This window comes from Leptodactylus fuscus, chromosome 1, assembly GCF_031893055.1.
Source record: "Leptodactylus fuscus isolate aLepFus1 chromosome 1, aLepFus1.hap2, whole genome shotgun sequence".
Classification (NCBI taxonomy): Eukaryota; Metazoa; Chordata; class Amphibia; order Anura; family Leptodactylidae; genus Leptodactylus; species Leptodactylus fuscus.
This window is the reverse complement of record NC_134265.1, coordinates 298,804,596-298,831,898: the sequence shown is the minus strand read 5'-3', so window position 1 is coordinate 298,831,898 and position 27,303 is coordinate 298,804,596. Positions and strand designations below refer to the sequence as shown.

The following is a 27,303-nucleotide window of genomic DNA, read 5'->3' as shown; positions in this document are numbered from 1 at the left end:
TGGGACAATGGATGAATTTATTTTGGGGCAGAATAACCTCAACATTGGGCAGTCAAATTGCAGATGGTGAGCATATGTAATCAGACAGATCTGGGTCAGAAATAGGAAGGCAATGGGCAACACGGTGGCTCAGTGGTTAGCACTGCAGCCTTGTAGCACTGGAGTCCTAGTTTTGAATCCTGCCAGGAACAACATCTGCAAGGAGTTTGTATGTTCTCCCTGTGTTTGTGTGGATTTCCTCCCATTCTACAAAGACATACTGATAGGAAAAAAAAGTGCATTGTGATCCCTATATGGGGCTCACAATCTATATTTAAAGAAACGTCATATATGATCAGTGTTATTCAGTTGACAAGGTTCGGTTCAGGCTAGGGGTTAATACATGGATAAAACAGATCAAGTGAGCCAAGTCAAAGCTCGATCAAACAGGAGAAAATCACAGCAAGTAACAGAAACAAATGCCAAAAAACACTGCTATAGCTGATCCCCAAGCCATTACCTAATGTCGGAGTGGTTTTTTTTTTTTTTTTTTTTTTTTATAAAAACCTTAACCCTATGCTGGTCATTTGCAGCATTGGCAAACTAAAACTGCATGACCCCTGGTGGTCAGTATGGTTATGACAGATACAGTATACTCCCTCCCTTTCAGATGTCCAATGATGGGATGACTCCCACAAAAATGGAGGAACCAGCTCTGGTCCAGTAAAAATGTCTTTATTGAAGCTTTACACATTACTCGTTTCCGGCAAAACAGTGCTCTTTATCAAGTGTATAAAATTGATGTATATCCCTTTCTGGTGTGACTATCGATAACTGTAATATCCCACTGCCCCCTCACAAACACAATGTGAGACTGACTGTTAACTATTAGATGAGAAACTATGTGACAAGGATGTCACAATGGAGAGTGATGTACTTTGCAACTCTACATGGCTTAAAAAGGAAAAATTACTTTATATAGACTCACTGTTTTATGCTAAGACATAAAAAAATAAAAACACAACGGATCGTTGCAAAGAATACCGCGGTAAAATCCGCAATGGATACGCACCATTTTTTTGTCACACGCGTTTTTCACAGAAAGTCCGCAACGCAAGCGTTTTTGAAATAGTTGCAGATTTTTTTCTGGAATGCGTGGATGGGATTGGCCAAAATCTCATCCACTTTGCAAGTAATGTAAAACACAACGTGGGCTACCAGCCTTAGGGTCCATTCACACGGAGTAAATGTGTGCTCATTTTGGCAAAATACACGTGTAAAGAATACCCGTGTAAAAATAAGACTCCCATTGACTTCAATGACATTTTACATGTGTATTTTGATTTGTTTTTTGATGTGCTTTTTTTAAACGTGTAAAAAAATGTCATTGAAGTCAATGGAAGTCTTATTTTTACATGTGTATTTTGCCAAAATGAGCGCGCGTTTATTCCGTGTGAATGGACCCTAAGGGTGCATTCACACGGAGGAAAATGGCGCTAAATTTGGTGTGGAATCCTCCTCAGATTCACCGCTGATAAAATAAAAAAAAAGCCTCCTACTGACTTCAATGGGTTCCTTTCTCTGCTACCAGAAATAGGAACCCATTGAAGTCAATTGGAGGACTTTTTTTCAGCGCTGAATCTGAGGCAGATTCCACACCAAATTCAGCCCCATTTTCCTCCGTGTGAATGCACCTTTAGGTAGGAAAAAAAAAAATGACAGGTGAACATCACAAGACGTGGATCCCATACTCCTGTGAGCTTGATACATTGAGGGAATATAATTGTTTGCTGGCAGTAACTTTTACTGGAATAAAGCCTCATTCATACATAGCGCGCAGGTGTTGTTGCCATCTTTTCTTGCAAATTGTTTGGAACACATTCCAACGAAACCTGAAGTTTTGAAACAAAACTTCACAAATTTATAAATGTTAAATATAGATTAAATCTTAATGTGTAATTTCTTTCCAAATATGGTACCGTATACAGGGCCGCCATCAGGAATTTTGGGGCCCCATACAGCCTAAGTGTCTGGGCCCCCCCTCCCCCGCCATTTTAAAACTACCTTATTTTGCGTCATACCAATTATGTATTATATTTCCCTTTATTTAGCAGCATTACAAGGCTTAATCAGATTCTATTTGCAGGTAAAATCTGCTACGTGTGACAGGCCTATAGAGAGCCAACACCATTTATAAGAGCCCTCCTAATAAATCCTCAGGGCTTATTCACATTGCGTTTTTGAGCTCCCTTGCCAGGATATGTTGGTAACCAGTCAGAATCAGCTGTCAACTTATCCCTGCACGAAGAACTGGCCATTAAAAAAAAGGGGGGCCTGCAGTTCTCCGTGCAGGGATAAGTGGGGAGCTGATTGTGACTGGTTACCAGCGTATCCCGGCAAGGGAGGCCAAAAACACAATGTGAACACTCCTTTAAAGTGAAAGTCCCACCCCCAAACAGGCTGCTATGCTAGTAGCATAGCGGCCTACATCATTATTAATACAAAGCACACATACCGTTGGAGGCATTGAGCGCTTTGTAGTTCTCCAGCTAAAAACTTATATATTATTGCCCCAATTCCCTCTCCGCAGTGCCGCACACCTGATGCCCCAACAATCCCCCCCCCCCGTCCACCTTCTAACATCTTTCCATTGCCCCCTGTACCCATACCTCCCAACTTTTGAAGAACCAAAAGAGGGACAAAATGTGCTTTGCGCGCCGCAGGAAATTTAGCCCCACCCACTGTTATGTTGACTCCGCCCACTCATTAATTTTCCATTTGCCCGCACACTGTATAATCCTCCTACAGTCACCCGTAAATTATATGTCCCACCTCCGTCTCTCCCCCAGCTTCATATACACCCTTCATCTGCCGCCAGATTCATGTCCCCTCCATCTCTGCCCCCAGATTCGTGTCCCCCATCTCTGCCCCCAGATTCATGTCCCCACATCTCTGCCCCCAGATTCATGTCCCTCCATCTCTGCCCCCAGATTCATGTCCCCACATCTCTGCCCCCAGATTCATGTCCCCTCCATTTCTGCCCCCAGATCTGAGTTGATACAGGACATACAATGACTGCTGCCGGCGCCAGGGGGCCGGCACATGGTGGCGGGCCAAAACCGCCCCCCCCCCCCCCATTTTTAAATTTGGCCGGGCCCCTGACGCCAGTAGCAGTAGTACTGGCCTATCGGCGGCCCTGACCGTATATACTCGAGTATAAGCCGACCCGAATATAAGCCGACCCCCCTAATTTTACCACAAAAAACTGGGAAAACTTATTGACTGGAGTATAAGCCTAGGGGGGAAATGCAGCAGCTACTGGAAAATTTCAAAAATTAAAATGGTCAGAGTTTTTGGGTGCAGTAGGTGCTGGGAAAGGGGAGGGGGTGTTTTGGTTGTCTGTCTGTCCCTTCCCTGAGCTTGAGGACTGTTTTTTCTTCTCCCCACTTGGAATTCAGTCTGGCTGAATATAAGGAAACTGCAGTGCTCCTATTAACCCCTTCCCGACAGAACAGGAGCACTGCAGATCCCGTATATTCAGTAGACTGGGCACTTTCAGACACAGGGATACCTAATGTGTGTGTGTTTCACAGTAAATTTCTACTTTTGTATGTATTCTAGGGAAAGGAATGATTTAGAACTTTTATTTTTTTTAAATCTTTTTTTTTTCTTTTGCACTATTTTATGGGAGATTCTATACATTAATATTGTGGCTGGTCATAGACCCCCCCCCCCCCCCCCCCCTCTAAAAAAAATAAAAATAATTTTTTATTTTTTTTTTGCTGACTCGAGTATAAGCCGAGGGGGGCTTTTTCAGCACAAAAACTGGGCTGAAAAATTCGGCTTATACTCGAGTATATACAGTACTTTACTTATCTTACAATGGCATGCTTTCGTTCCCTGTTTAAACAGATATATAAGGTTTTATTGGTCAGTGGGATAATACTCTGATAGCGAGTTTTTTTTCCTAGACATGCGATAGTCATTATACTACTGAAATTCACACAATTTATTGTAAAGTTAAAATAAAAAGTGTTTACTGGTATATATTGCTGTATATGTAAAGCTTTATTAATGTGTCTATTTATATTTCAGTTTATTATGCTGACATACCTCTTCATGCTTGCCTGGCTTGGAGTCACAGCCTTCACCTCCCTACCAGTTTACATGTACTTCAATATCTGGACCGTTTGCCGAAATGCTACATTAGTTAATGAAGCTAACTTCTGCTTGGATCTTCGTCAGTTTGGTATGTGATTTTATTATATTTTATTACCTAATATATTCTATAATATAGAACAGTTGTAATTTTTTAAGTGTAATTTATACACAGAGCACAGAAAGGAATGGAATCCGGGTGTAAAATATCATAACATGTTGTAAAGGTGAAAATAGCAAACATTGTAATCTCTGTATACTATATAATAATGCTCACATCTCCACTCACTCCCCTCCAGCCTCTGTACTTGCCAGTCCCTGTCTATCTTATGCTATAATCCATCCCAATTGAAGTCTATGGACTAAGGATGGGGAGGTGAAGGACAGATAATGAGACTTGACTGTAGCATGTAGTAAGAAATTTCATCTTGCAAAAGAACTGGATTGAACTATTGCCCGTATCTGTTGTGAGATAAAACACTCACTGAATGGTGCGCGCGGGTCTCATCATTTCTCTCTATGTTCTCTATGCCTTAGCAGATCATCCTCCTCCTCCACATCCTTTCTCCATAGACTTCAATGGGCTAGAGCTGTAAGCTGTGTGTGGTGTGTCTAAGTACAAATTTCATCAATGAGACAGATGGAAGGAAATGACTGGAGAAAGAGCATTTTCCTTTTGTAAAATATAGCATTGCGTTATGAGGTGGTACTGTATCTCTCAAGGGATTTACCTAATCCTTTAAGAATTGTTATTTTTGTTGAACATATATTGTCAGTGTGCTAGTCTTGTCTTTCATGGCTATCCCATGGACTCATTCATTTCTACACATGATCATATATTATCACGGGCCAGTATATGGGTTCTTGAACCTGGGGCAAATCTCAGGACAGGGCCTATTCCTGTCCATTTTGTGGCCTGTGGTAACTCAATGCAGTGAATGGGGCTGTGGAAGCAAGGGTGCCACACGGATGTCATTCATGTGTCATCCGTGACGTTCAGTCATGGCCTGTCTATATGTGCAGCTTTGTGCATACTGCCTAACAAAGGCTCATGATTGCCAATGGCCATTACATTCCAGGACAGTCTGATAAAATAAGAAACCTTTTTTTTTTCCATTGATGTTTGTGATGTTTTTGAAGCTTGAATAGCTTGTACAGGTTATTGTGTTTGTAATTGTCATATCTCACATAACAATACAGCTAATCTATTCATAATATTATAGAAACTATAGGAATATATCACTTAGAATCATTATTATTTATTTTAGATTTACAATTTTTGGCAAAATTGTTGAATTTTTTGGTTAATCTGTTCAGAAAAAAATGAAAAGTCAGGCAGGCAACGCTAGTAAAATTTCTACCATTTAGTATTAGACATTCAGCACCTGACAACATCCAGGAAACTGATTAAAGGGGTTGTCTAGGATAACCAGTTTTTTAAATGAGGCTGGTGAAGAATAAAAAAAAAAACCTCATACTATTCTCGCTTTGGCAGCACATGTACTAAAATTGGAATGATACAGAGTAGGTTAGCATGGCCCCTACGCAAGGATGGCATGCAAATTCGTGAAGCGTTCCATTTTTTTTTTTAAACGTACTCATTTATCTGTGGTAACAAACCCAAAGCAATCTCAATACTAGATAAAAAACAAAGATACCCGCAAAAACTCAAAGCACCAACTAAGTATCAATGTATAAATAACACAAAAAATTCTTTTGATTTTAAATCTAAATTTATTGTTACAAAAATGTTTTTAATTGTAAAAAATATTGGTATCAGGAAAACACAAACACATAAAAACATATAAAAACACCAGATGTCAAACAACAAGAGTGGAGGTCGCACTGGACTGAGCAGCTCCAGCAGGTGTATAATCTGCTAGTGGTGTAGGGGATGAGAACAGCCACAATTAATGTGTGTATAGAGAGGCCCAGTATTTTGTATATATAAATGTAAATAGGCTCCTATTGCCCACAATATCACAAGATCAGGGCACTTAATTGAAAAAATATCTGTAGCATTGCAAAGATCATACCCACATCACCACTATATAGTAAGAGCATATAAGGTAACAGAACCAATGTAAAGTTACACACACATGCCAGTATTACATAAGCCAACCTACATAGGACAAAATGTGAAGCTGGTGAAGTGGAGGTCGCAGCTGGTGAGCAGTGATTTATGTATATGCTTCACATTTTGTCCTATGTAGGTTGGCTTATGTAATACTGGCGTGTGTGTAACTTTACATTGGTTCTGTTACCTTATATGTTCTTACTATATAGTGGTGATGTGGGTATGATCTTTGCAATGCTACAGATATTTTTCAATTAAGTGCCCTGATCTTGTGATATTGTGGGCAATAGGAGCCTATTTACATTTATATATACAAAATACTGGGCCTCTCTATACACACATTAATTGTGGCTGTTCTCATCCCCTACACCACTAGCAGATTATACACCTGCTGGAGCTGCTCAGTCCAGTGCGACCTCCACTCTTGTTGTGTCTCATTTATCTGTGGTGTCTCCCACCATCGTCCAGCTCTGCTGCTCCAATGTTTTCTTCGGGCAGAAATCCCTGCTGCATGTGACTGCTGACGCCAATCAGCGGCCTAAGGAAAGGACAAAGGAAGTCACTACCTTAGGCTGCTGATGTGCGGCAGGGACTTCCTGAACAACCCCTTTAATATAAAAATTCTGCAGTAAGAAAGTGGTGGACTTACATATAATATGGGAGAAGAGATTGCTGTTCTGGGATCGGGGTCCATACATAGCTGGGTAATGATGAAGTGACAATAAAAAATACCTTTAGTCTGGTATGCATTTGACTGAAAATGTGTTCTATACATCTCGGGCTGTTTCTGTAACACATGAATGGATTTTTTTTTTAAATGCAAAAATGTCTTCAATAAATCTGCCACATTTGAATAGACCCAAATAGTATAGAACATGTAATGGAAAAGCCCAAAATAAAATATTACATTAAGGCCTAGTTCACATAGGGATTCCGCGTGTCATATTCCGTCATGGCTGCAGAGCATGGCATCTCGTCACGGCTCTCCTCTCCGGATTAGGCCCAAATGAATAGGCCTAGTCCAGAGGATACTGTCGCGAGGCGGACACCGCGGCTGATTCAGCCGCGCAATCCGCCTGAAGAAAGAGCATGTCGATTCTTTTTTCCGTCAGCAGCATGTTGGAAAAAAGAGCGCTAACGATCTACATAGACCGCCATTGTGAGGGGTTTGGATTATGACATGGATTCAACGCCATAATCCTCCCCCTCTTGCCGCGTGTGAACGAGCCCTAACTCTACCACCGTAACCACTGACCTTGTAAAATGGCCAGAATTTTGCCTTTATTGTGGGTCAGAAAAAAAATAATAGTAAAGAAAAATAAAAGTAAGCATTAACCCCTTTCTAATGTGTTCCCTAAAAGTACATTGCTGAAAGAGCATACCACTATGGTGCAATTGCAATAATGGCCCTGTCCGTACAGCTTCACCAACATATAAATAATAATGTTACGAGACATTGAATGCAGCAAAATAGAAAAACAATATTTTAAGTGTTTTTATTTTGTGAAGTAGGCAAAACATTAAAAATAAGCTAAAAATAATTTATGGGAAGAAATTTATTATCCCGTCTATGACAGTTTTGTTGCATAGTTGGGTAACAATGTTGAGCACATTTGGTGCAAGGTACTGTATATACTCGAGTATAAGCCTAGTTTTTCAGCACAGTTTTTGTGCTGAAAAAAAAATCCCCCCCTCGGCTTATACTCGAGTAAAGCAAAAAGATTATATATATATATATATATATATATATATATATATATATATATATATATATATATATATATATATATATATATTATTATTTTTTTTTTTTATTTTTTTTTTTGGGGGGGGGGGTCTATGACCAGCTGCAGTAGTAATGTATAGAATCTCTCATAAAATAGTGCAAAAAAAAGAAGCTTTAAAGAGTATGATAAAAAATAAAATAAATAAAAGTTCTAAATCACTACTTTCCCTAGAATACATATAAAAGTAGAGAATTACTGTGAAACACAAACACATTAGGTATCCCTGTGTCTGAAAGTTCCCGATCTACTGAATATAGGGTATCTGCAGTGCTCCTGTTCCATCGGGAAGGGGTTAATAGGAGCACTTCAGATACCCTATATTCAGCCAGGTCCTCAAGCTCAGGGAAGGGGCAGACTGATAACCAAAACACCCCCTCCCCTTCCCCAGAAACTACTGCACCCAAAAACTCTGACCATTATAATTTTGAAATTTTCCAGTAGCTGCTGCATTTCCCCCCCTCGGCTTATACTCAAGTCAATAAGTTTTCCCAGTTTTTTGTGGTAAAATCAGGGGCCTCGGCTTATATCCGGGTCGGCTTATACTCGAGTATATACAGTACTTTCTTAGGGTCCATTCACACGGAGGAAAATGGTGAGGTATTTGGTGTGGAATTTCCACGCTGAAAAAATAAAGCCTCCCATTGACTTCACTGGGTTCCTTTTTGTGAATTGACCCTTACACCAAACGTTCAGCACTTTCTCCGTTCTGCACCTCACTCACCACTTTCTGTGAATGTGGGCAGGCTGGGGTTGACATATTTATTACACACGGTCACTCAGTGGTTAGACCTATTGCCTTGCAGGACTAGGTCGTGGGTTAGTATCTAACCAAGGGCAACATCTTCATGAATGTTCTCCCTATGTTTGCATGGGCATTAGGGATAAGCACCCGTATGGCAGCCACTAACTCCCCCACTCCACCATGCTCCCTGCACTTTGAGTCCCCATGAGAAAGATGCATTACAAATTATTGCCATTATGATATATTATTAAGTTATACAGTAAATCTACACCAGTTCCTGACTCTCGTATCCTCTTGATAAATCAGGTGCGCCCTGCGTCTGTCTGGCTCTTTATTAAGACTGGCACATGCTGGTAATGCTAGTCATAATAAATCACCTGGCTGTGCCATTTATACCATACAATGAATTCCTTAAATATACAATCAGAAAAATAATGGCAGCTTTACTCGCCAACCCTCCCTCTCTATAAAGAATTAAACTCATTGTATGTATCTAAAAATGGTAGCATTGAAAATACAACTTCTCCAGCAAAAAAATAAGCTGTTGATTTAGGTTTAAAAGCCACAACTTTCAAAACATGGAATCGAAAGAAAATATAATTTCTTTGTTCATTAAGTACCAAACTAGGTCGTGTCTATAAGGAGTTAAAGGAATTTTAATGAGGAAACAAAGCGGCTCATCCAACATCTGAAAGAAAAGCCCACAAAGCTCATCCTTATGAATAAAACAGTTAGGCAGCTATTAAGTGAGTTTATTTGTCAGAATATCTCATTATCCACAATCTAAAAGTCCTAAATAATAAATGAATTATCTTAATATTTTGTAAACCATCAGAGTCCAGATGGATAACAAACTCGCATTTCTAATAAGAGATAATAGTCCTGGCCGCTTTTCTTTCATATGTCTTCTTCTATAGTTCAGGTCACATCCGCACTTTTTCTTTTCCGCGGCCTCGGTCCAGTGTCTCTTCATAAGGGCAGAACAATATTTCTTTCCTCTCGTCTTTGACTGCAGTTGTCTTTGTTGATTTAGTTTTAAGGTCAGGAGTTCCTGTGAACATTATTGTAACTCTTTTTGATCATTTCAGATCTAGATGGATTTTATTACTTACAGATGATTACACATACTTGTAAGAGATATATATTTTTATAGCGAGGCATGCTGCTCCACAATATATCACAGCAGGCAGGGTATAAGCATAATACTTGTCATAGGCATCAGTCTGAAATGAGGAATATCTTTTATATATGGTATTGTGCTGTGTGATGGGATTATAGGTTACATTTTCAAAGAGGTTGTCACAAAGGAATGGCTGAAGTGAAGCAAGAACTCCATACCCAGTAATGGTGCCAGCCTTAATCTATAGGTAGACCAACTGGCAACTGGATCTTTTTTTGGCCTGAACAGAGTTATTGCAAGACTCCAAATATACCTGGGGCACAGATTCAATGGAATTTGGTGATTTCTGGGAGACACCGGGCACCATTCAATAGAACTGGGACACATACCCCTTGCAGTGCCGCTGGGACCTGAGTTCCTTATGCTGATTTTGAGGGCTCATTCCCCATTTATACAGAAATGTCCAAATCCACTTTGAATAGTGTTGTAAATTTTATCATTTCACACATTGGACATATCAGTAAGGTCAGAGAAATTATATTTAGTCCACTCCAAAAGGAAACTATTATTATTATGAGCCTTTACTGCCAGGACAAGCCTCTGGCACCCTTGTGGACCACTCCAACCATGATGGTACCCTTATACAAGAAAGCAGCAATTCCATCTTCTGCATAAAGTGTTAGTCTTTTGGTACAATGTGCAGTATTGAGAAAATCACATCTTACAAGGATGACAGGAAACTTATTTTTCTTACAGCAGGTAATATGAACAGTCAGGGATATCTGTAACATAATAAAACATGACAAAGAGACTTGAGAAGAACCAACACATGGCACTGCACAGCTAAATCCTTTGGATGATCTTTTCTTTTTTTCTGATGGGTTTGTGCCATGATACAAAAGAACAGACTTCCATGTAGAGTTGATTTTCTTATGACAAAGTCTCCTTGAATTTGATGCATTACCAAATTCACTTCTTTTAAATTAGGGCATCTTTAACCAAATAACTAACAAGATGGAAGTAAACATCCTCTGCTTTATGTATAATATGAATGCTTTCTATGTGGGCCTTCCTGACCATTGACTTACGACTTACATTGGGTCTAAGAAGCTATGAATAATCTGTATCGGCTCCTTACAGGTCTGGTGGATCAGGAGGGCTCTGTGTATGATTTTGCATTTAACAATGGTTATACTGGTATTACTTGATATTTTAGGGGTTAATATGAATTACTTATACAGTTAATTTCCTAATTTAAATTATTTGTCCGAGATGAAGAAGATTAACACAAAGGGGAGGCGATGGCATAAAATAAAGAAAGTGCTATCACTCACCTGTTAGCTCCCCTACTGTTTCTACCTCTCAGGTGTCCTTGCCGGTCTTTTTTACTTGACTACATCAGTGTGAGCACTACAGCCAATTGCTGTAATCTAGACTAGTAATACTGTGACTATTGTAATCCAGTAATTGGCTCCAGTGGCCACATGGGCATTTCATTGCAAAATACACTAAGACCAGTAGGAAGCATTGGAGTAACAACACTTAAATGTAGTCTGTCACCAGAACCTAGCCCCATAGATAGAGGTTAAGGTCATCCGAATCAAACAGGTTTTCCTCTTGTAGAATGATGTCTCCATTGCTGAGATATTGCCATTTTTGTCAATATGCAGATTCGTTCTTTGGAGACACTAGGGCCTAGCCACTCACCTCTATAGAGCTACCAAGGAGCTGTCATTGCTCCAAAGGACTCACTCGCATACCGAAAAAAAAATGTCGATATCTTGGCCACGGAAAAACAAATTCACAATGGAAAAACAATGTTTGATTTTTTATTTTATTTTTTTAACTCTAACCTATCTATCTGCAGGGTTGGGTGATATGTTAGTTTCTAGTGACAGCCACAATGGATAATTTATTATTTCATTCCATTGCACCCCACCCACCCACCCATTTGAGCTTTTTTCATTTTATCTTACAGAACCCGCAGAGAGAGGTTTGTTTTGCAGGGCTCCATAAACCCTATGCCATACTGCATACTATTCAAATATTGAGCCTGGTTTTGCAATATAAGCTGAAAATTCTGTATTATATTTTTTATTTATGCTGTATTGCCATGATTGTTATTTTTTAGGCATTGTTACTGTTGGTGAAGAAAAGAAATTGTGTACTCCATCTGAAACCTTCCTGAGGATGTGTGAATCTACTGATGTGAGTTATACAATCCTGCACACATGAATCTTACACCTGATTCCTTTCATACTAAGGCAGAGATGCTGAATGACAATAGCGAGCATTAATAACCCAAGATACTGAATACACACGCTGACTTAATAACCGAGAAAGAGATAGCTAGAATTCATCACAATATATACTGGATACTAGCTAGTAGAGATCACCTATCAAAGTAGCTGGAAATAACATCGTAGAAAGAGTTAAAATGTCATTGACTAATAGAGAGCATCTCCCATAGAGCAGCACATAATACACATGAATACTTCACACGTGTCTTTACTGTTCCTTGATTTAGCAATCAAAGCGAAACCAGATTTAAGAATTCTGGTCAAAGCAGATTATAGATAATATAATATCGATATAGCTGGTCTGGATCCTAAATAGCAGCTCTGATTTGGGAAGACATTTTGGGCAGTAGTTGAGTCACTACAGGTTAAAAATCAAAGAACAATTTTAATTTTATCCATTTTATGTTTTTTTTTTTTCTTAAAGGGGCTCCATCATTGGGAAATGTCATTTTTAGATAAGCACATCCTTGCACAGCTTTAGAAAGACTATTCCACACCTACCTTTAGTATGTAAATAGCCTCAGTAGATTTGAATAAGTCAGTTTTACTCATATGCTAATGAGCTTCGACCATGCACCGGAAGTGTCTGTGTGCACTGTCTGTCCTATGTATATGTACAGCAGAGACGAGTCATCAGCACAGCAGCCTCTGCTGTACATACACATAGAGCAGACACACAGACACTTCTGGTGCACGGTCGAAGCTCATTAGCATATGAATAAAAACTGACTTATTCAAAATCTACTGAGGCAATTTATCCGCAGTGGAAAGCCACAATTTAATTCCAATGCTCTGCATCAGTATCCCATCTGCAATGACATCACTGCATCTGAATACGGTGGTGGAAAATGGGATTTCTCCATTTTCCGCTGTGTGAACATACTAAACTATTGAAGACCTGTCATTAGGATGATGTCACATGGCCTGTGAAGAGGAAACAGCACTTGTCACAATGGCACTGCTGCTTCTTGGATGTCAAATGACTGCTGATCTGATATTAATGGGCTATCCTAAGAATAGTTCATCAATATGTTAGTCACAGAACAATCCGTTAAATAAGGATATGTGATAGATGTCTATAAAAGATCGTTCTATTGGGTGGTAAGTCAGTCCACCAATCCACCCTGTAGATGGTCCCATATTTCTGTCTCTCTTCTCCCCTCCCCATATATTTCATTGTAAACTTATCTGCTTTTGTACAAAGTACAGACCAAAATCACTCGGACAATAAGAAGCAAAGAAATGAGTAATAGTTAAAGACACAGCCCGTTTCTTTAGTGAAGTATATTGCAAAGTTTGTCCTGTCTACCTGTACAATTGATGTATGAAAAAATAAGCAAAAGCTCTTTAATTTTCCTCTTTACAGCAGAGATACAGTATATGGCCTGAAAACATTGAAGCAAGAACACTTCAACAAAACTTGGCAGATTCTGTCTGTAGGGCAAAGTGGCCATATCAGGCATGTAGGCCATTCTTAGGATATGATCACATGTAGGAATTTGGCACTGATTTTCAGGTGATTCTTGCCTCAAAATCAGCATCAGATTCTTCCATTTCAATGATCAAAGCATTACGCTGAGAAAATAAGGCTGATCATTCCCAGACCCCATTACACAAAATACTCCGCATATAGCCACATTCATCTGAAGCTGATCAGCAAGTGAAATCTGCAGCAGAAAGCTGAAGGACTGGGAAATGAAGAGAAATCCGAGTCAGGAGACCTCTTCAATTCCTCTTCATTTTGCAAAGTGTGAATAGCCCCTTAGTCTCATGTCACTGTACTTTGATTGTTGTCTGACTGTATGACTCCACCTGACAAGACTAACCACAAGCCTCAGCTGCCAGTTGTAGGATTGAAGGTCCAAATATCAACTACAGGGTATCCAGGACATCTCTTTTCTGCCTAATCTTTGTTTCATCTGCCATGTGTTTGCCTACCACGTGTCCAAGCAACAAACCTATGAGCCCCGGCCCTATGAGTGATGCAGCATTTTGCACTTGTGTCTTCCCATAGAGAGATGATCAGGCCAGCATACCCTATACACGGCTATTCCCATGTTCTCAGACCTGTCACAAACAGACATTTTGCCTTGATATACACTTCAGTGTCATAACAATATAGAAATATATATGCATGCCATATAGCACCACATGGGTGTTAGGTCTTTTAATATTTGTTTATAGCAGTTGGACATCCATTTGTTCTGATATAGAGCTACAAAGCACTTGCAGAAACATAGGGGAAGATCCATTTTAAAATGCTCCAGAATTCTGACCCACACGTCGCGAACAACATTGGTTCTTGGAGAAAGTGGTGTGGCCCATGAAAAATGGGGCATGGCTTTGGCTACATCAAATTTGCAATCCAACGTATACCAATATAATGAATTTAGCGCATACAGTCTAGTTTTGAAGAAATTGTCTGACTTACTAAAAAATGTAATAAACACGAGAACATGTATAAAGTGAAAAAGCATAAGGCCTTAAACTTCTAAGTCCAGTTGGCCATGTGCTGCATGTGCAGATGTCACCACCGAGGCCAATGATTTACTGCAGTTGTCACATGATAACAAATGAGTCCAGGACCAGGCTGTCACCACTGGAGCAGGGAACATTTATGAGGTGATCTGTTTTTTCTTTTCACATTATAGAATTTCATACCACTATTACATTTTTATAGTAAGTCGGACAGCATGTTTAACCTACGTTTGCCCTATAGAGTTATATTGAGTTTAGGGTGCATACTGCTGATACATTAAAGGGGTTGTCCAGGAATTGGTGCAACCCGTGTACAGGCCTGGGGAGGTGTAAAATTTTAACAAACCATACTCAAGAGTCCCCCGGTGATCCATTGTCTACTGCCTATGTCCATTCAGTCTTTTGCCGACGCATCAATGGTGGAAGTCATCAGTCAGCAGCCTTAACAGACACTGGGAAAGAACCAGTGACGTATATGAGTGACCGCTGAGGTGTCTGACTGGTCTCAGGAGTCACAGGTGAGGCTCAGGACTTCCAGCATTGATGAATAGGCTACAGTAAACAATGGAGCATTGGGGACAGGTGAATGTTTTTTTTGTTTTTTTTTTTTGTTTTTATTTTATAGCTCCCGAGTCTCCACATGAGTTTCTCCAACCCCTTTAAGTTCAGTAGTATGATAGCACAATACTATGCTCCTAATCTTGATATTTCATTTGGTTCTTTGTCACTGCATGTCATTTATAGCACTATATCAGTAAAGTAGCGATATGACCATTGTAATATATATCTAGAAAATAAATAGAATTATTCTATTTAGAAAATGTGTTCAAAGGTGGACATTTACATTAAGACTGGGGCCACATGTTATAGAAAAGCTGTTTGTTTTTTGGTGTTGCAGATTTTGCTGTCACTGAGGGCTCCGTATCAGTAAAGTAGAGCTTTTTTATGATCCCATGCCAAGAGTCACTTCAAAACGAATTCTAAACATATCAGACACTTTGGCTCAAAAAACTGCAGCAAAATCTACAACGTATGGCCTCAGCGTTAAAGTGAACGTCCACCTTTGATCACCATTTTACTAAATAGAATAAAGCTATCTGTTGCTTATGCGTTACAAGATCATGCTGAACACTTCGTGTAAACTTACTATATTAGTGTACAAGACATTTAAGCAACTTTCCTCGTCTTATTTTGTCCCTATTTTCCTTTTTTTTTTTTTTTTTTACAGCTCAACATGACTTTCCATCTCTTTATTGTTGCCTTGGCTGGAGCTGGAGCTGCAGTTATTGCTATGGTAAGCTGATATAGTGGCATGGTGAAATCAATGCATTGAATCATAGTTACTATCAGTAGAATATATGCTTTTTGGAGTTTGGTGGAAACCCATACAAACACAGGAACATGGAGATGCCAACCGTCATAGCATAGTCCTGGTACTGTAAGGTGGTAAAGTCAACCACTGTGCTAATGTGATTTATTAAATATTATGATGCTATTAGCAGAATTGACCAAAACCTCCCACCAATGGTTGCGAAAAACAAGCAATCTGTAGCCAAAAATGTTGTAAAAAATCTGTACGCTTTCCAATAATCCAATACGGCCTCATTTCACATAACTTTATTTTCTGTATTTTTATTATAAAGAAAGAATAATGCTGGTATGTGTTGTGACATAGGCCCGGTACAATAAAATGTTGGTATCGAGCAGACAACATGTTTTATTTTTCATGTAATTCTGACCGGTTGCTACAGGCAACAAGCCCACATTGCTACTGCAAATAAACTAAACGATATGCAATTATTGATGTTTAAGCCAAAAAAAAAATTCTAAATAATTCTGGTTTTGTAAAGCAGTATGACTAATAAAAGATAGTGTATTCTACCCATCGTCTGTCTATCCATTGTGTTTCTATGGCAATGTAGCCAGAGGATATATCAGATGTCTATAAAAATACCAGACAATTTTCAATGCGATGCACATGTTTAGACTAACACCATTTCATGTCTACTTACATAATGACAACTAGGAGAGATTGACAATGTAGAAGAACGACACTTACCATGACTTCAAGCACAATTCACCGGCCAGTCAATCAGAACAACACAATATTGATCTGTTAAAAGTTTAGGATATTTTGGTAACATACAGTAAATACACAACCAGTGCAGGCCTAGAGGACATCCTATTGAGGATTGCTGTGGAAGCCCTCCATATGATCTACCCCGCATGGTAACATTGTGCCACAATACACAAAGACGTTGTCTCATCGTGATAAACATTAGTGACATAATGCTAGTATATGCCGTCCACATCTGATACACATGCAGTAGACACACAAGTATATACTTACAATTCTTCTCTCTGGGTTCCCTCTGTGTGATGTTATAGTTATATTCACAGCAGGGTGCCCTGGTTTCTCAGAGCCATGTGGCCTATATAACTTCCCATCCATCTTTCACTTACAGCATCATCTCCTCTATCCCTAAGGCAATATAGCTGCCTCTTCTGGTACCATCTTGCTCCAATCCCCCAATATTATTTCTTGTACCTTAGGATCATTTCTTCTCAGCTATGATTGCCTTTTCTTCCATTCCATTCCCAAATCTGCCTTTTCATAATTGCTTTTTCCCATCCTCCATGATTGCATCTACTCATCTTCTTCACCGGGATTGCTATACTTTCTCTCTTCCCTATGATCATCTAAGTATCATGTCTGTACCACCCCTTACCATGATGAACAGTAACCTATTGTTCACTCAGCCTCCATATCTCTGAACCTCTTCTGTAATCTGCTCATCCCATACAGCTGTTACTAACCTAATACAACTGCCACTCACCCTATTCGGTCTCCAGGTTATCCCCTACATCTACTGCTGCCTCTCCTATTCAGCCACTGTTGTGCACCCTACACAGGGCCGGCGTCAGCGCACGGCATAGTCGGGCAAGTGCCGGGGCCCACAGAGCCTCTGGGGGCCCCCCGGCACTTGCCCGCCCCAGCACTTGCCTGTCCCGATATCAGCTCATCGGCGTCCGACGGACGCCGATGAGCTGAATTAAATACATAAGCGATTAAAGCAGGAGCTGTGTGTGAGATCAGCTCCTACTTTAAAGCTGTGGCCCGGCGTGCGTGTGTAGGCCTACAGACGCAAGTAGGGCCGCAGCTTTAAAGCAGGAGTTGATCTCACACACAGCTCCTGCTTTAATCGCCTAGGTGAATGGAGTGAGAGCGGAGAGAGGAGCGTCGGGGGAGCGATGGAAGGGGAGTGTAAGTGTGAGTGTGGTTTTTTTGTATTAATTATTAAGGTGGAACATAATGAAGGGGGCCCATGAAACTGGGGGGCAAATGAAGGGGAGGGGGGGAACGGCATGACATTGGGGACAGAGATGGAGGGGGCCCAATGAAACTAGGGGGCAAATGAAGGGGAGGGGGGAATGGCATGACATTGGGGACAGAGATGGAGGGGGCCCAATGAAACTGGGGGGGCAAATGAAGGGGAGGGGGGAATGGCATGACATTGGGGACAGAGATGGAGGGGGCCCAATGAATCTGGGGGGGCAAATGAAGGGGAGGGGGGGAACGGCATGACACTGGGGAAGATGAAGGGGGTGGGGAGAGAATGGCATGAAACTGGGGACAGAGATGGAGGGGGGGGAACGGCATGACACTGGGGCAGAGACGGGGGACATGAAACTGTGGGCAGATGAAGGGGGAGAACGTGATGAAACTGGGGACAGAGATGGAGGGGGGACATGAAACTGGGGGCAGAGGAAGGGTGTATATGAAACTGGGGGATAGATGGAGGGGGGGCATATACAGGGGTGAACCTTCCCCGAGCTAACTGCAGAAAGCCGCCCCCCCCCCGCCGGGAGGAGGGGGCGGATCGGGGGCGTGGCCGGTGGATCGGGGGCGTGGCCGGGTGGATTGAGGGCGTGGTCGAGTGAAGGGGCGGGGCTTAGCCCCGTTCGCCGGCAGAGAGTAGGCCCGGAGACTGCCTGCTCTCTGCCTGAGCGTGAGGAGAGGCTGCCGGAGCAGCGCTGCTTCAGTGGCCTCCCCAAACCACCGCTCGGTGATAAGCCAGTCCAGGACAGCTTGTCCTGGACTGGCTTAGGTTAGCAAAAATGCCGCCCTCCCTGAGGCCCTGGAATAGTGCCGCCTGAAGCGCTCGCTTCAGGTCGCCTCATGGGAGGTGCGGCACTGGGCATATAATTTACGGGTGACTGTAGGAGGATTATACTGTGTGGGAGCACGTGATTAATGAGAATGGGCAGAGTCAACATAAGTGGGTGGGGCCATTTTGCCCCTCTTTCTATTCTTTAAAAATTGGGAGGTATGGCGTTGGTGACGCCACACTCCTGTGTGACGTCACTCGCTTCATCTGCAACACACAGTGTCTTGCTCCCCCACCTCCTTTACAAGGGGGCCCACTGAGGCTCTGTCGCCCAAGGGCCCATAAAAACCTGGAGCCGTCCCTGACCCTACACAACCGCCACCGCTCTTCCTATGACCTGCTGCCACTCACCCTATTCAGTCTCTAGGTTATCCCTACAACTACCGCTGCCTCTCCTATTCAGCCACTGTTGCGTACCCCACACAACTGCCACTGCTCTTCTTATGACCTGCACATGACTACATACACTTTTTCTGCCTCTATATTACATACTGTAGCTTCCCCACTGACTTCACCCCCTCACTACTTTCTGATTCCATATACAAACTATTGCAACTGCACATACAAAATGCAAGTTGCCTTCTCTGTGGGTGGAGGTCTCATTCCTGACTCTGTGACATCACTGATTCTGCTCTATTCCAGATGTAGGTCCATAGAGTCAGTCGTATGAGAGTTGGAGCAGCAGTGATGGAGGCTGAGCATTGAGACCTCCACCCTGTTAGCAAATCTAATCACTGGAGTGCTGGGAATTTTTTTCTATACAGTGCAATGAATGCACTATAAAAAAAATGCCCACAAAATTCCTTTTAATTACCGGCTAATGGCCACCTACACAATGGTCTCCTATCCTACTGTCTTCTATACCCCCATCTGCTAGCTGCTTTAGCATCCTGAATCCCAATGTGTATGTGATGCTGTGCGCTCCATACAGCTCTTATAAATTACTTTAATATGCAAAACCACCATATCGTTATTTTCATTTCTTCTACTGCCATCTACTGGCAGACTCAAGCAGTGCTCTGTGGTAGGAGAATGTAATCCTGCAAAGGTACAATATGGTAGGACCCCTGTCTGTTTAATGACTGCTACACTTGTATTTGCCCAGGTATTACCTTGGCCTTTCCCTGAAGGTTTGCTCTCTCCTTTTCTCTTGCTTTGATATCAATTATTCCACATTCCCTCACGATAACTTCTCTCCTTACCCCTGTTCCTCTAGTTTCTTCTCTCTACCCTTTTCTAGATATCATGCCTCCCTTTAGCTGTCATCTTTCTTCCCTCCTACATGTATATTTTTGGCATCTTCCCTTCCCACGTATTACTTTCTTACACCACATAAATAAGTATTTGCTGACCCATCTTCAACTCTACTTACCAGGTACCATCTATGCTCTCCCTTGTCCTTGTCCAAACTTGTTAAACTTCACTCCTCTGCTTAACATAGCCAATGTCAAGATTTTAATGCAGAAAACTCAGAAATTAGTAAGCCATGTCAAGATATAAAATTGTGTGAATTGTATGTATTGTACAAGATGGATGGTCTCCTAAATATGTAAGAAACTTTGTTGAAAAAAAACACAGATCTAGTAACGTCTACTTCATTAGCTTTCCTCTTGGGTGAACATGTGGGCATACACATACTTTGTAACGGTGGAGGGTAAGCACCAGAATCACTTTGTCTGGTAGATCCAAAGAATGATGCTGGTCTGAAAAAAGTTGAGTAGTCTGTAAAAAAAAACCCAAAAAAAGTTTGAAGAAAGTTCAGTCATCTTAAACTTATAAACCCAAGAGGATCTAAAGGAAGACAAAATCCACTGTGTTAATGACACAGACCCTGCTGGCAATTGGACTGATCCCTGGATCAATAGTTTACATTAATCCCAGTAGTACTATATATTGTGGTTTAGAAGGTGGATATACAGCTATTTTTTAAAGGGATTATGCCACAAACAATGCTGATCTTCTCTCCATAGGAGGGATGCTTCACACCTGTTGTGAATGCAGCCATTGAAAAAGTAGCCAAACCATTAGTAGACGCACAGGTGTCCGCTTTCCCATTCAGTGGGTGTTCTGGAGATATCTTGAATGAGAGTCCTGGAGAGCACTAAGCTAAGCCTATTCTATGGATAGAGGATAAATAATGTTCATGGCATTATCCCTTTACAGATTGCCATATTTTACACAATTCCTAAATTCTGCCAAATCGTGTTCCAAGACTTAAAGTAATGCATCTGAACTTAATGATGAAAGTGCACTTACTAACTATAAGCAGTGACCCCATGCCCAATCTGTGGAATAAATAATTCATTGCATTTAGTTTATTAAGAATATCTACGTTTCTATAAAGCCATGTTTCCCTTCAGCGTTCTCTTCTCTGGACTAAATAACTTTAGTTTTGATAACCAATCTTTTTAACAAAGATCTTTGTACATTATCACGGTTTTATCCATGCTTTGTGTTAGTCACAGATGGCTCACTGTCTTCTTTAAAAAAAAAAAAAAAAAAAAAGGGTTAGGATTAGTTAAAGGGAGCGCCCTCTATAGGTTTTGCTTGACTGAGACTCTGTCTTCCTAATTACATCATGGAAGATAGACTTGCACATTCTTAGTCAGCGCCCTCTATTGGTGTGCATACTTGAGGCACTGGCATCCTAATTAGATCATGGAAGTCAGCTTTGCATATTTTTCCCATGTTCCTTTGCAGTGGAGCGCTCATGGCTTAATAAGACTCCACACACCTATGTGGTGGTCTCTCCCTATGGAGTGACGATATACCCTCAACCCTGTCTAAGCCTCTCACCTCTGCCAGATCAGTCCTCTCTGCGCCAAGCTGATGAGATGCAAGTACATTGAAACAGCTGTCCTTGGCTGAGAGACCGTATCTGGTATAATCCCAACATCATTGCAAACAAAGGCCTCTGAGAAGGTCGGCATGATGTTAAAGGGAGCGCCCTCTATAGGTTGTGCTTGACTGAGACTCTGTCTTCCTAATTACATCATGGAAGATAGACTTGCACATTCTCAGTCAGCGCCCTCTATTGGTGTGCATATTTGAGGCACTGGCATCCTAATTACATCATGGAAGTCAGATTTACATATTCTTTCTTTGTAACATGTAAGGTTGAGTCTCGGAACAATTGGAATAACTTCTCAGCTCCATCTGCTCTGTACCCGGCTGTCTGAAGATCAGATATCTCAGAAATGGAGGCAGAGTGTGCTGCGACACACTTTTAGTAAAGGCCTTTCCTGAAACATTGTTAACTCTTATATTATGTTCTGTATATTTTATATTCACTCTCCTTTTATTTCTCTTCCAGGTCCACTACCTGATGGTGCTATCTGCTAACTGGGCCTATGTGAAAGATGCATGCCGAATGCAGAAATACGAGGACATCAAATCCAAGGAAGAACAGGAACTGCATGACATCCACTCAACCCGCTCCAAAGAGCGACTCAATGCTTACACATAAAACTAACCTCCCACATCTTTGTAACATTTCAGTTCTTTGTTGTTTCAACTAACAGCCTCCCTTCCATTGTAAAATGAAAATGAAGTGCTTTTCCTAAAGATGGGTTAAATGCCACCTATCTACATAACCTTGATTGACCAGCACTTGGCATCTTCACAGTGGTCTGTGTGACAATGTCATATAATATGGAACACCCTTATAGTCTTTCCTAAATTGTCATAAGGTGACTGGTTTCTTAGCTAAAGAAAATTAACTGTTAAATAAAGATGTTTGTTTCCTTTTTTAACCACTTTCTATGTGTTTTGCATAAAACATTTTGCATTGTTTCCTATGTTTTTAAGAGAAAGCTTTTTATACTTTTTAGTTTTGAGTTTCAAAAACTACTTTTACCTACAGGTAAACGTCAAAGGGATCGTTGTACAGAAAGCATGTACAATAATATGCTTACAGCTCTAAGTTCTAAACCATGCATGGACTGTTCAGGCTTCTTAGTAGTGTTTTGGCCCTATGAGTAGTCATAGGTAGAATTTCTGTTTGGCAGGTTTAGCGGTGCTTCTTTATTGGTGTTATGTATCAGTATTAATGTATGCTATTAGAACCTCAGTTTTCAAGTTCTGGCAACAACAGTGACATAGTCATCTGTATAACATGTGAGCATGCATATTGTGAGGATAGTGCATGGGCACGCCCCATTAAATGACATCTTATGCCCAGTTTTAATCAAATATGTAAGTGGTGTTTAACCAACAGATAATCTATAGCTGAAATCCATATGTAGGCATCTAGCTATTATTTAACCCTTGCTTTTTTATATTTGTTGTAAAATAAATGTCATGCTATCAACTGAATTCAATGTTTTCTCACATATTCTTTCATAAATTGTCTGAAATGTGAAATATTTCTGGGTATACAGAATTCTAACCCTTACTAGCCGTGGACCTGTATATGTAGTTCTACTTTGAGATCATTCCAGCAAACCAATGTACTGTACAAGTTTTTTTTTTTCAGTGAAACCCTCCATAGGGTTTTAACATAACAGTGTTACTGGACCAAATTTGCTGTTTCCATCTGTTCTGCCTCTTGGAATGCTCTGGGAATGCTGTGATGTGTTTATGAAAATCGAGCAAAAATTTTGTCAACGGTTAAACAAAATCACATATTGTTTTGTGCACTTTATTGATGAATTTTGTGACCGTTCAGTGTTAGTGCATTGATCATTTGGATAGCTCTTGGGGTTAATTCACCATTTATTTTCTATGATTTTTCTTTGCTTGCATTGAGAATTTTTTGGTATTTTGCACTTCTAGTAATGGAGTAGTTGTTGTTGGAAGTTTAGTAAGTGACAATATTGGACTATGGGGTGTTGCATTCTACACTTAGATTTTTATCTCTATACATGTAAATGACCACATAGATGCTGTTTCTATGATTTGTACTGAAACTGACATAAAACCAGAGATTTGTGTGACAACATATACACTTCTGGTATTTAGGAGGGTGTACCATAGTCATCGTTTTGCACTAGAGAACATCCAGCTTTGTTGCAGTGTCTCTATCAGGTTCAATCAATTTGGCTTCACATTGCAAAATAGCATAGTGCATGCTAATAGGATAACCTGCTTTTTTGGTTTAGTATATAGTTCAAGGTAGCTTTTCTCATTGACGTATCTGCGGCTGAGATCTAGGATATTGAAGTAAATAGTCCTTTCAAAATTGATACCTAATGGCACCATCTTCAACCAGCGAGATGACAAAATAGATCAGGATGGCCGTGTACATTGGTCTGCTGTTTTATTTTCTAACCTTGGACTCTAGGACAGCAAGAGGTAACTTGAGTTTTCTTCATTGTATGGAAAGTGATTCTATATGCATATAGCAGAGAGCGTCAGTTTTTGTAGTGAACCAAAATGGCCCAGAATGCAGCGGATCGATAGACTAGAAATCATAGATCTACGTTGCAGAGTTCTCATGGCCAACGGATAAAGTTTTATGGATTGTGAACATCAAAGCTCTTGTGGTCATGTTATATGTACTTCAGAGTCGAGAGTCTGCGAATTCTATCCATACCTGCAGACCTCCAAGAAATTCTACATGGTAGAAAAGACAATAGTTCTGTCAACTGATTCACTAGTTATGATGGTAACGTCTACAGTTGTATAGTGATGGTTTGACGTACATTGAGATAGTCATGCTTTGCCATACTACTTTATTAAGGTATAGAAACAGTTATTCTTAGTGGAATCCAAAAAATTGCAAAGACTATCTTCACGGTTGTGTAAATGGACTAGTTTTTAGTGATAGTATATTTTTGAGCTAGGAATAGTTTGGGTGTTGAGGAATCGGGTACTCTTGAAGTGTAAGTGATTTATATAACTTGACATGCCATGATGGTATGTCAAAAGTTTTGAGCACCCACGGATTACTGAAAGACAGTTGGGGTTTTGCTGGGTATGGATTCACAGCCAAAGATGCACAGTTTGATCACTTCTGCACCTGTTTCAGTGATCGGTCGAGGTCTCAGCACCTGACTGCCACATGAAATTTCGACATGCCGCTATGACATGTCAAAAGTTATAAAACTACAATTACTCTAAAGAGAGGGTCCAGTGAGAAACTTAAAAAGAAGTTTTTGACTGGTGTGTAACGTCTATCACCGCCTCTAGACCCTTCAATTGTGCTTTGTGCAAGGCAGTTCTTGAATTGAGTTGTCAAAGTGGTTCTCAAATGTCCAACGTTCCAACACCTGCATAAGAGGATTCTCCCAAAAATTGGTAAGAGTAGTTGGAAGGAGACACTGGTCACACACCAGTCATAATCGGGAGATGCGGTATGATTGGAGATATTCTATTACGTAGACAAAACAACAATATGATTCAATTTGGGCAATCAATTAAATTATCATTTTCTAAGTTCGTTTTAAGTTCACACATAGACAATAATTTTAAATATCACAATTTTTCATTTTACACCGGAAATGCGGCAAGTTACGCGTCTTGTCTTGTTTATAAATCACAAGAAAAGAATGACTTGTATGGAATAAGTTAGCAATTTTATTACTTTTTCCCCAAGAAAACATTTTTTTATCTAATATTACTCATTCATGATGGGGATTTTTGTAAAGAAATTCGCTAAGCATAATGCTAATCTAGTTACTCGTTGCATGCTTGAACATCTAGTAGTGATAGTTAGTTAGATTTTCTTTTGACATTTCTGTCCGTCAACAGTTCTCAAATTTGTGCAGTATTAAAAAAACTCTTTTCAAAAATATTCTTCTAAACCTCTTTCAAATTCTATATTGTAGTGTTTCAGTTTTGTGTCTCAAACAGTTTGTGATTTTTAAAGAAATGTCCTATGGATCAGTGTAACAATGTTGATGCTTTTTGGCTTTCCTCTGGTATTAGAGTTTGTATTTTCACAAAGAATGCTTTGTAGCAGGCATTATAATTAATCTGTTTTGTACATAAATGTGCCAACAGCTTCATGGTGGCGTTTTTGAAATGTAGAACAAAGTGCTTGCAAAATGTAATAAACACACTTGTGTACTTTGTGTATTTACTGGTAGTCACCGCTTGTTTCTTTTACACAATGACACCACTGGCGATGTCGATCACTTGTCATTTTTGGACTGAAAGCATATCCCTGAAATAAGTAATTGCAATCGGGGTAAATTTAGAATTGAAATAACATGGTGACATGTTTTTATTTACAGGTACGATTTTTACAGTCTACTTTCCCCAAGATACCTTTATAGAACACGAGGTGATATTTAAATGCGGATAGACGTAATATACAAAATCCAGTATCCTAGAGATATACTGTATTGCTAAATGGCTTTTTAGCTATTCTTCCATGGGGTTCAGGCTTCTATTATCACCAGGATATGGTACCAATGTTAAATCTACAGAGTACAACTAACCCTTCGTTCACATCTGCGTTGGTATTCCGTCCGGGGGAGTCCGCATGGGGACCCCCCAAAAGGAATGCCAAATGCAATTGCAAGCGCTGTGCAGTAAAAGCACATGGACCCCATAGACTATAATGGGGTCCGTGTGCTTGCTGCGTGTTGTTTGCCTGAATCATGTGGACAGGAAAGTAGATTGTGAACTACTTTCCTGTCCACATGTTCTGTGCAGAGATCTGGCAGCAAGAACACAGACCCCATCACAGTCTATGGGATCCGTGTACTTTTATAGCACAGCGCTTGCAATTGCGTTTGGTATTCCATTCAGGGGGGTCTCCATGCGGACTCTGCCAGACGGAATACCAACGCAGATGTGAACAAGGGATAATAGAGCTAGAAGCATTGGGTATGTTACTCTCCTCTTGACTGCCCTTGGCTTTCTCCATTGCTGGTTACTCAAATAGTCAATGACTGGCCATGCTGTCACCCGAAAACTAATTAGCTGAGTGGGAGATAAAGTGGCACAAGGCTTTCTTTGTCTTTGTCGCCTTTAAAGGAGTTATCCACTTTCTTCCCTTTGGATAGGCTAACAATATTAGATCTGTGAGGGTCTAACACTCAGGTCCGCTACAGATCAGCATCTTGGTGAGAGCATGGCTCCTAGTAATGCTTACTTGCTGGGACCTGTGCTGCTATCTCAGCATACATACTGCAGTGGCGATTTTAGGTATTGCCTTAGGTATCCTAAGGGTAGGCCATCAATATTAGAAAGAGAATAACTCCTTTAAGTTTATTTTGTAGTCTCCATGTATCTCCATGTATCTCAACTCGACCAAGCATACAAGTACAATGAATGGCTAAAGATAGTAAACTACTGCCAGACAACTCCGGTGACTGCTTATGTCCCTGAAGAAAAAAAAAAAAAAGCATCAGGAATGTTGAAATCCAACTGCTGTTGGTAGAGTTAGAAGGCCCCAACACACATTGGATGATTAATTGATCCCCCTGAAATTGTTGGTTTTGACTGAATTAATGCAATATGTATGGTCAGCTTTATCGTTATATATGTAAATAGATTCAATTATTTAGTATATGCATGTAGAAATCCACATTTATATACAGGTGT

The 27,303-nt window shown here is 40.4% G+C and overlaps 1 protein-coding gene and 1 non-coding gene across 2 annotated transcripts in view; both read left to right on the top strand.

Moving 5' to 3' along the window:
• The window catches only part of GPM6A (glycoprotein M6A), a 127,322-nt gene extending 102,256 nt beyond the window's left edge, over positions 1–25,066 (top strand). The window contains exons 4-7 of the mRNA XM_075258477.1: positions 4,075–4,228; positions 11,995–12,071; positions 15,870–15,935; positions 22,124–25,066. Of these exons, the coding sequence (XP_075114578.1) occupies positions 4,075–4,228; positions 11,995–12,071; positions 15,870–15,935; positions 22,124–22,276 (450 nt within the window). The 3' untranslated portion in view covers positions 22,277–25,066. The remainder of the gene's footprint in view (positions 1–4,074; positions 4,229–11,994; positions 12,072–15,869; positions 15,936–22,123) is intronic.
• LOC142190908 (U6 spliceosomal RNA) lies at positions 5,621–5,723 on the top strand. Its single transcript, XR_012714555.1, has one exon. It is a non-coding gene; the product is annotated as a U6 spliceosomal RNA (small nuclear RNA).
• Positions 25,067–27,303: the final 2,237 nt, after the last annotated feature.